The sequence below is a fragment of the Cryptomeria japonica genome, chromosome 6 (assembly GCF_030272615.1).
Source record: "Cryptomeria japonica chromosome 6, Sugi_1.0, whole genome shotgun sequence".
Classification (NCBI taxonomy): domain Eukaryota; kingdom Viridiplantae; phylum Streptophyta; class Pinopsida; order Cupressales; family Cupressaceae; genus Cryptomeria; species Cryptomeria japonica.
Window position 1 is genome coordinate 488,304,620 of NC_081410.1, and position 10,790 is coordinate 488,315,409.

Here is a 10,790-nt window from a genome sequence, read left to right on the forward strand (position 1 = left end):
TTTGTTAGGAAAAAAGAAGTGGCATAACCATAAACAAAGAGGGTGGAGCGCTTTCCACCATGGCGATCCTTACGTGCAGGCCTTCCTTTCCAGTCCACAAAACCTTGCAATTCATAAAGCTCAGATTTGTATCTGGATTCCGTTGAAAGTTCTTTGACTTCTGCCTGCAAATTGATCTTCTACATCAATCCATTAACTATTCAACATGTAATATCTATTATTCTGAGAGATAAAGTTAAACAAACCCATGAATTCAATTCTCGTATAAAGTTTACCATGTTTTTTCGACTCCGAGACTGCAAAACACTTGGTCGCTGTGGTGCTTGAAGGGCATTTAAGATAACCTCTCGCTGAATTACTTTCAGAGTTCTCGCATTTCATTGAAAAGATTGTAATTCAATTGACTGATAAATTAGTGAGATGATGATTTGTCTTCTTTCATTATGTCGTCCACTACGAGTTAAATTCTCTAAAACTATAATATAAGAAATGAAACCCCAACCAGAATGACTTTGGCATTATAAAAAACTTCACAAACTGCAGCTTTCAATCACTATTATTATTATTATAGTACACTCTTAACCAGAGATAAGCTTACTCTTCCCGAACAAATATTTGAGTTGTAAATTATGTGTCCGTATAGTTTATCTTTATTCGATTCAACACAGGTTTATCTTATTGGCAACTGAGTGCTTGACATGTGTTCTGTGGCAACATCATGTATCTTATAGTGTTCTTAAATAGTTTACTTCATTTTCCATCATTTATTTTTATATTTATCAATTATTATTTTGTTTTTCCAAATGACAAACAAAAGTTGGGCATCTGAGTAGGAAGAGAAAGCAACAAGACGAAGGTAATAGTTACTTGCATTATTGAAATCTACGTCACCCATTGAACTTATTGAAATGATAATTTTTAAAAAATATTTAAGGCTAATTAATTAAATAAAGAATCAATATTTTTATTATGTATTTATTATAATATTAATTTAGTTTTCCATCTATTTGAAAGGTAGTGTCATGATATATAAAAACATGTTAATAAATCATATGGTTCTTTTAAATCATTTAGATATTTTTCTATGCACGAATTGTTAATCTTTTTTTTCATGTTTACACATCTTTAAAAATTCCTCCTATCCATTCATTTACTACTTTTATGCTTAGACTTATTTATAGTTGAAGATTCATCATCGTGATTCTAGACACCTCATTGTAATTTAAAATTTACTCTAATAGTCTAATTCTAAAGAATGAATTCACATATACAAATTTTGATTTCTGCTCTAAAAGGAACCTAGTGTTACATAATCATTTTATAGGCACTTGTATGAATGAAGAGTTATGTTTATTATATTGTTAAATTTGAAGTGATCGATAGAGACACATGAATTAGTTGCATGAAAAATTCACACTATATTCATCAATACTACCCATACATATAGACACCAAGGAGCATAGAACAAATCAAGACACCTTGATTGAAGTGAAGAATAATAGTTTACAAAAAGTCCAAAAGTGTAGTACCAATTCATAGTTGTAGAATTATCACTAACAATTATATTTTTCCTCGGGAAGGGTGGGAGGGAGTGGCATCTTTAGAAACTTGAAAGGAAAAGTGGTGGTGGCCTGCATGGCCAATCTTAGTATCCAAACTTCTAGCACGGTTGAAGTGATGGTGGCCTTTCATGGCATTTCCATTGCCAAGAATAAAGGATAAAATTTAATCATTGAAGGTGATTCCAAGATTGTTATTTTGATGTTACAAGGCATAGCAAAACCAAGTTGGCAAGTGGCAGATATCATTTCCAAGTGTTAAGGTGTCACTATTGCATTGGACCACATGATATACCCAGCCATTCTTCTAGGCCATTGTTGTTATTCTCATAGTGCAAGCCTTGCAAGGATTCTAAATGGAAATCATGGTAATCTATCAAAGATATTTCTTTTTTTTTTTGTTTCCTTAAGCACTTAGTTTCTAATTTTTCATTGACTACTTATGGCCCTTTAAAAATAACTTGAGTGAGATCTTCAAGGAATTGGATCTTTGGATAAAACCAAGCATTTTAGTGTGAAATATTTTATATAAAAAAATATTTTAATTTTTTTGACATATGCATATGAGGGATATTTATAGCACACTGTTGAAGTTTAGTTTTTCCCAGTGAGATAGAAGTTAGGGTCCCTCCAAATTGTTGTACCAACAATAAATATTTTATATTTAATTTATTTTTGTATTTGATGTATCCTCATTTGGCTACCCAATTTAACTTTTGATGAGAATAGAGGTGGAGTCTCTTTAGTTGCCAAGGAAATATATAGTTTGGAATCCTTAATATGTTTTTTCTTTATTGTGAATATTCAATTATGAATTCACGTAGAAGAGCTATGTTGGAAGTGTTTTGATAGAGTACGTTCCATTTCAACTTTATCTCCAATATAAAAGAACATTTTTCTCTATTGGCATAGAGTTTGTGTTGCTGCAATTTTCAAAGTACTTGCTCAACATTTTGTAAGTTCTCATTCCATGTTTTACTAAAGATAAGTATGTCATCTAGGTAGACCACCACAAAATAATCAGTGAAGGGTTTGAGAACATCATTCATCATCCTCATGAAAGTGGCGGGGGCATTTGTTAGCTCAAAAGGAATCACTGACCATTCCAACAACCCTTCTCTAGACTTGAAAGAAATTTTCTAAACATCAGCGAGATCAATTGGTACTTGGTGGTATCCGGACTTCAAATCAATTTTGGTGAAGAACTTAGCCACACAAAGCTAGTCTAGGAGATCATCAATTTGACGAATTGGATATATGTTCTTCAAATTGATCTTTTTCAAAGAATAGTAGTCAATGCATAGTCTCCATGTGTCATCTTTCTTCTTAGCCAAAACAATTGGGTTGCCACTAGGAGATGCACTTGGTTAGATATGGACCTTTTGTATTAGCTCCTCAATCTGGTGTTTGATCTCATAATTTTCTAAAACTGGTCTCCTATACATTGGCCCATTTGGCAAGGGTGTCCCTAGAATAATGTCAATTGAATGCTTCACTTGGCAATGCTCAGGACTCCCTACTGGTGAAGTAAATATATTTAGATATTTTATCAATAATGAGTCCATCTATTTTTTTTAATAGAGATGGTTGTTCTTCTATTATTGTTGGTACCTATGATTTTATTATCCCCTTCTAGGCATATCATTAGCAATACAAAAGCTTGAGTGTGGGCAATCAAACTTCTACATTGTCTTGCACTAATTAAAGAAATAGATTTTGTAGGACTTACCTCAGGAATTCGAGATATTTTTATTCATTCACCCTGACAATAACACTATGTGGCCTTGACTCATATACACCATAGCATTGATATATATATATATGATTTTTCTAGTAGAACATCACACAAATTCAATGGTGCTACATCACAAATGACCTCATCCTTGAATGGATTGATGTAATAAGATACACAACATTGCTTGTTTACTTGAATGTCCCATCCTTGAGTCACTCAGCCCATGGAGTATGTGTTGGCATATGCACACTCTAATGAGACATTGTAGGTGATTGAAGGTTTTGTCATTGATGGCAACCTTACAATCCTATGGCACCGACAAGGCATTACACCGAAAAGTTAGAGCACCAGCATCAGTAGATCACACTCTACACCAGCACTCAGGACACCGGCACCGGCACAGAGAAAGGAAGTATACCAGCACAGAGGCTGACAGGATTTTGTTAGATTATATTTTTGTTTATTATTGTAAAAAATTTGTAAGCCGGCTTGGCATGTTGTAAAATGACTCTTATATATAAAAGAGATAATTGTAGACATTTTATAAGGAAGTGAAGAAAGTGATATAAGAGAAAAAGAAAATATTAAGGCAGACCTATTATGCGAAATATAGGTTAAAAGGTTTATGTAAGAAGCAGAGCAGCAACCGGTACTGAATCAGGCATTATAGATGCTATTGTAAAGAAGTACAAGATATTGGATTTGTATAATCCACATTATAAGTTAGTGAGACTTCCCATTGAGCAGTGAGCTCTAGGCAGTTGGCCTTCCTGCATGTGCAGGCCCCTATTGTAAGTAATATTCTCTTATTGGCCAGTAAGTGGATATTGTGGGTCACAAATCCCATCGAGGTTTTTTCCACACCGGGTTTCCTCATTAAATCCTTGTGTCATGGTGTGCTTTTCATGTGGATGTTTCTAATTATGTTTATTGCATTATTTCTTGGATACCGGTACACTATTATAATATGTTCTGCATGTTTTAAGTTAAGAAATTTTGTACACCGGTTAGATACTGATTCACCCCCCCCTCTCAGTATCTGTGGGAATCCTAACAGTATGGTTGTGGATGAGGTTTTTTCTTTAATTTTAATCTCTTTACTACTTTAGTAGAGATTAGATTCTTCTGACTCCCACTATCAACTATGAAGTGTAAGGCATTGTCATACCCATATTTGTGAATGAAATAAATACTCATCTTCTCAGTGTATAACCTTTATAGTGGCATAAGCATCTGCTTCAATAATTGTTTGACCACTTTTTTGTTTGAAGTGGTCTATGGGACACATGTAAGCCTTCTGCTCTACTTCATGTGTTTTTGTCATCAATGTTTTTGCAACTCTACAATCCATCTATGGATATTGGTTCTTCCAAAACGCATACAGTGCCCACCAAGATAATCCCTCTTGAAATACTATATCCAAGACTCCTCTGGGTCCCCTAGTTAATGAAAGATCTGCTAAAAAAATGGTCATTATTGAAGACAAGTCAAAAGATACAACCTCTTCTTGGTCTACTGGGTCTGATTAGAACCTAGATAATAATGTAAGTAAAGAGGCTAATCCCTTGTCCCCCCATTACCCCCATGATTCTCTGAAGTCCTCTCCCTATAGTGCTTTGTTTAAGGAGGAATTCCCCTCTTTACAGGTAAGGTGAATGAACTCTGTATGATGGGTTTAACAAGCACAAACCTACCATCCACTAGCTTATGGGCCAATTTGAGGTGGTGAAAAAGAAAATTATCAGCCTTGAATCTATTTTAGAGGTAGAGGCTAGAGCCTCTAGTTGGATGGATGAAGAGAAGGAGCAGAGGGCTTAGAAGGTGATGGGGAAATTTGCTGGGATGATCAAGAAATGGGAAGCATTGGACAACTCTATTAAGGAGCTCACTGATAAAATTGGTCATACCAAGAATATGAAAAAACTTAATTGACATGGTGGAAGCTCTATAGGAAAACCAAGATAATATGAGGACTATGGAGAGCATGTTTGATCAAAATAGGGAGATTACTAAAAAGAACTCTATTTCTCTTCATGACATTCAAGATGAAATCATGACGAGGTGGGCCAAGAAAAGAAGACACCTAGAGTCCTCAACCATTATGGGGCTTGAAGCATCTGATTCATGGGTGAAAGCTATGAACGAATCCTTAGTTGTTTCCTCTAGGAAAGATTCCTCTAAAAAGCTCATCGTGGTGGAGAAAGGTAAAGTTATCTACCTAGAACGAAAGTTGTAGCTCTCTCTCACCCGATTAGCCATCGGTTCATAGTTTTGGTGGGAGAGTTTATCTTTTTGTTTGTCTCTTTTGTTTGCTATGTCTAGTGCCTTGTTCTAGTTTCTAGGCTTGTTTGTGTTAGTGGGTTTTGCTAGGGCTATTTTTTGGCAGCAGGTTTTTGTTCATGGGTTCTTGCTCCTCATGAGCCCTTGGTTGTGTCACCTTTAGTTGTAGTTATGTAAGGTCCAAGCCTCTCCCAGTTTAATATTTTCAAAACATAGTAATGAATAATATAATGCATGATATAATATTATAAGTGTATTATATATTAATATAAATATAATATTATATAATTTCTTAATGTATATAGGACATCTTATTGTGAGGTCCACAAAATGGTCTTTAATCTTCTCGCTCAATTTCTATGCACTCTACCTCACTTAGTCCCACTTAAACTTAAATATTAACTTAATTTGAAGTAATAAATTTCCATCTGCTATATGTATTTCTATGATAATATTTAAAGGAGTGTCTTACATGAAGAATATGCTTCAACAAGTATGGGGCACGATCAACACGATCAACCTCGTCCCTTATGATGTGGAAGTCTTGCACTCAACAAGACTAGGCCTCATCTCTTATGACGTTGGAGTCTTGCACTCAACGAAACTTGATATTTGGTGGAGTTCATGAGTAGACCAAGGGCTCAGTGACAAAAATTATTTGAAAACTTATATATTGAAGACATTAAGTTTCCATAATCTATTAAATTTAGAAGAATGGGATTAGATTGTGTGCTAGCTTTTGCACCCACATTTCAGATCATTCTCTATGATCCATCATCAGGATAAATGTGTGCTATCAAAGAACACATTCATTCTAATGATGGATCATACAACAAAATCCCAAACATTGATGCAAAAACTATCACCAATCTAATCTAAAAATTACTCTTATAAATTTACATATTATATTCAATTACAATTTTTTAAATAATATATATATTTTTAAAATGAATAAATTTGTCATAATTTTTTTTAATATATTTATTTTCTTCTAAATTTAATCACAACAAATATATTTTTAAAAAAAGTAAAAAAAGTAAAAAAAGCATGTATAGAAAAGAGTCTAAAAAAAAAATTAATAAATATATTTCAAGTTTTGATAATTTGATAAAAGTAAAATACTTAAATCATTATACACAAGTTTTTGGTGAAAAAAGGAAGACATAAGCAAAATAAATTGAATATGAAAATCTTAATGTATTAAAATAAATTGAATATGAAAATCTTAATGTATTAAAAATATAAAAAATATTACATGATTAAACTGATAAAAGAGACCATAATGTTAGTGTGAAAATTTCTTACATCTAAATTGAAATAAGTGCAATGTGATGTAAAGCACATTAGAAAATTAGTAAATTTTTAATATTTTATAGAAAGCATATCTTGTGGCATTGATACGAAGTTGAACATTTTGCATTAGATGCTCAAGACAAATTGAACCTAAAGGTTGGTAGTTTCTAAGATAAGATATAATGCAAGTACAATATAATGTGCTTGCATTATATTAAAAAAAGCTTTAGAACACAAACTTTTATACTAGTTTTAATGTTTTTCATAATGTGAATGCAGTACAAAAACAAAAAATATATTTTAAAAGTATGTAGTTTAGATTATTTTTGGTTTATTCCTAACACAAGCATGTTATAACACATGCATGCTATAATATAAGAAAAAAAATGCTTTTGGTCATTTTTTATTCTTAATCTTTTTACATATGTCTATTGATTTAATACATATTGTATTAAAAAATATATATATAACAATACACATATATAACATTTTATAATAATAGATATTTATAATTATGAGTTTATGTTTACTTAATAAATAAATTTAATATTTATTTATTCAAAATTGTTCACCTATTTTTGAGAAACATATTTTATATAGTTATAGTAGTCTCCCCTTGCACAATCATTTAAACGATATCATTCAATATTTAAAAATAAAATAAAAAAGTTATAACACTACAATGATTTAATCCAAGAAATAGAAGATCCTTTTGCCGTGATGGAACAAATGAAAATAGTTCTTCTTTCACATGGTAGAAATTGTGAACAAGAAGAAATGGGTTACAGTTCATAAGAGCATCTTAAGACAAAACGGGTGAAAAAAGTGAAAAAGGATAGATGACTTAGACAGATGTTATCCATTCCATTCATGGATTACACTTATGGAATGATGAGATAATAACAAAATGGCAATTGGAACATTTATGTTTCAATCTTTGATTGCTTTGTAGAAGGCTCGTATGGAACTACTGGTTTGTGCTTGTACCAGCATGCCCAAAAAAGGTAATTGAAAACGTTGAGCATGCTAAGAAGAGCAAGAAACCAGTAAAATAGATCAAGGTGGTTTCGGTTTAAATTGTTACCACCAAGCCAGCCATGGCTCTCGGTCATGTTGCGAGTTGCAGCATTTACAATATTAACAAAAACACTACTGAGGAAGTAACCCAATGACAATGAAGCATATGTAAAAGCAGTGGCAAATGACCTCATTGTTGCAGGAGCTTCACTGTAGAAGAATTCCAGCATACCCACAAACGTGAACAGGTCTGCAATTCCAAAAACAAAGTATGGAAATCCCAGCCAGAATACACTCATTGGAATTGGCGGCATGAACAATGGTATTGAGTCCACCATTCCTTTCTCTATCGCCACATTTTTCCTCCTCACCTCCACAAGAGCAGCGATGGCCATCGATATAGCAGACAATACTAATCCAACTCCAATTCTTTGCAAGTGAGTAATTCCAGATTCATGTCCAGTAAATTTCCTAGCAAAGGGAACGAGGAATCTGTCATAGATTGGAGTTATGATGTTTAGAAAGACTAAAGGAATTACAGGCAGAGATGCTGCTGGAATTTGAAAATGCTTTCCCATGCTTCTGTCCATGGTCACGCCTTGAGAAACAGTAAATGTCTGTAGTTGTGCTAAGCATGTGTTCAGCAATACTGTGCTGGCAAATATGGGCATCATTCGCACTATAATTTTGGTTTCTTCTACTTGGGTCACACTGCACAACCCCCACGAGTTTTCCCCCTTTCTATTGTCTGTAACTACAGCGGCTTTGTCGAGGAATCTGTTTTTCCCATACAAAAACAACAATTAATCCATGTGCTTGACGTATAATGATTTTGACAGAGTGTGATGATTGGTAATATAGTACTAATATACATACTTGAATTGGTTTGTATGCAGAAGCCTCTCGCTGTGCATATATGCTTCCTCGTCATACAGCTCATAAAGATCCTTGGGATTCTCTGGCGTTTCAAGCTTTTGATTCTTGAATGCGACGATGAATACCTGTTTTCATTATTATAAAAATAAACCAATCCAAGCTTCAAACACATGAGACAAAATATAATGATAAGAGTAATGTCTAAAATATGTAGTTATGTACACACCTGTAGAATTCTTGTTAGTGGGCTGCTTTGTGGGATTCTGATACGGTACGTGGTACATCCCAGCAAAATGCAAACCATTCCAAAGAAAACGGCTCCCGCAGTAACTCCAAAACCTACATCCCAACCCCTATTGTCTTGAATCCAAACTAACACTGTGACTGCAAGAGTCGAGCCGATGGTAACGCTGAAAAAATACTTGTTGAAAAAGGAAGATATTTTTCCCCTCTCATCGGGATCTCTGTCATCGAATTGATCTGCTCCTAAAGGTGCTACATTAGCCTTGGTGCCTCCATTTCCAATAGCTACCAGATACAGCCCAACAAATAAAATTGCACTTTTCGCTCCGCTTACTTTCACGCAGGTCGAATTCTGAACCAATCGGTCGCACTGTGGAGGCCTTAAAGAGCTATAGTGCGCTTGTATTAACAATACAAGATATCCCTGCCCAACAACAAAGATGTGATATTTCAAATGCATTTAGAACCAAAATCTGAGAATTTGAAATGAATAGCACAAACGATCTAATGGACTTACGGCTATTTGTATAAGAGCTGATAAAACGGTTGTTTTGAATCTGTTAAGGCAACAGTCAGAAACAATTCCTCCCACCAGAGCCAGCAGGAAAGTGGTGCCTACGAAATTGGTGAGCGTGGTGGCTGCTTCGGCAATTTCCATATTCATAAAGACCGAGAAATATGTCACAAGGTTTATGACTATTGCCACATAAGCTAAGTTGTCCAGTCCAGTCATTACTGCAACAAATCAAACAGGCTCTGTTGAGAACAGATCGAAGAAAAGTATGATTTTTTTCTCTAAATCTTCATTGACTGGTTATAGTTTGAATCGGTTGAAAATGGAGAAGTGGCATACCATAAACAAAAGGGGTGGAGCGCTTTCCACCATGGCGATCCCTACGTGCAGGCCTTCCTTTCCAGTCCACAAAACCTTGCAACTCATTAAGCTCAGATTTGTATTTGGATTCCGTGGAGAATTCTTTGAGTTCCGCCTGCAAATTCATCTTCTACATCAATCCAGAAACTATTCAACAATTTATATCATTCTCTGAGATATAAAGCTAAACAAAGCCATGAATTCAGCTGCAATATAAAGATTACCATTTTGTTTCGACTTTCAAAAATGGAAAGCACTTGGCCGTCCCGGCGATCCAGGTTTCCGCAATTAAGAAAACCTCCTGATGAATACTTTCAGAGCCTCGATCTCCTATTATATAACTGAGGTCTCAGAGTTCATTTTTGTTTCCAGTAATTAGAAATATCGTGTGTGACGACCTCTCATTATTTATTTTTTGTTCGTTTATTTTTGTCATGTTCAATCACTTTATTTCACTAAAGCTAAGCTCACTCTCCCAGAACAAATGTTTGATTGGTAAGATACATAAAAGTATCTTGTATAATTTATCCTACACGCAATTCATGCTTGGCAAGTGTCACTTGTTTCCCCTTCCATCGTAACATCCATTATCGTATACCCTTAGATTACAATCATTATTAATATATATAATGGTGGAAGTATTTTTTAATTTTATTATCTCTTGTTTATTTTTACATTTATAATTAAAAAAATATATATTTGAGTTGTCACGGAATATTCCCAACTACTTACAGTGTCTATGCAGGTGTAGCAGTCAAGTGCGTGTGAAATTTTTATTAGTATATAGATTTTTATCTCTTAAATGAATGTTAATGTTATAACTCCTTTCAATTTTTTCTTATTAAATTTTTTTATAATTATAATATTTGAAAATTTATATATTATATTTAAACATAAATTCTTCTTATTAATT

The 10,790-nt window shown here is 33.8% G+C and overlaps 1 protein-coding gene across 1 annotated transcript; it reads right to left on the bottom strand.

Annotated features, from left to right (window-relative positions):
* Positions 1-7,790: 7,790 nt before the first annotated feature.
* On the bottom strand, positions 7,791-10,004 carry LOC131052764 (protein NRT1/ PTR FAMILY 4.5-like). The gene is made up of 5 exons (XM_057987365.2): positions 9,857-10,004; positions 9,521-9,738; positions 8,987-9,427; positions 8,761-8,885; positions 7,791-8,661 (listed from the first exon to the last, which is right to left on the bottom strand). Exons 1-5 carry the CDS (start codon positions 10,002-10,004, stop codon positions 7,791-7,793), a joined length of 1,803 nt encoding a protein of 600 aa, XP_057843348.2.
* Positions 10,005-10,790: the final 786 nt, after the last annotated feature.

Excerpts from the sequence above, each read along its gene's own strand:
- LOC131052764 (XM_057987365.2), bottom strand. The coding sequence starts at position 10,004 with ATGAATTTGCAGGCGGAACTCAAAGAATTCTCCACGGAATCCAAATAC. Across the intron at positions 9,428-9,520 it reads CAGCTCTTATACAAATAGCC|GGATATCTTGTATTGTTAAT; the intron begins GTAAGTCCATTA and ends GTTGTTGGGCAG. Across the intron at positions 8,886-8,986 it reads CACTAACAAGAATTCTACAG|GTATTCATCGTCGCATTCAA; the intron begins GTGTGTACATAA and ends TAATGAAAACAG.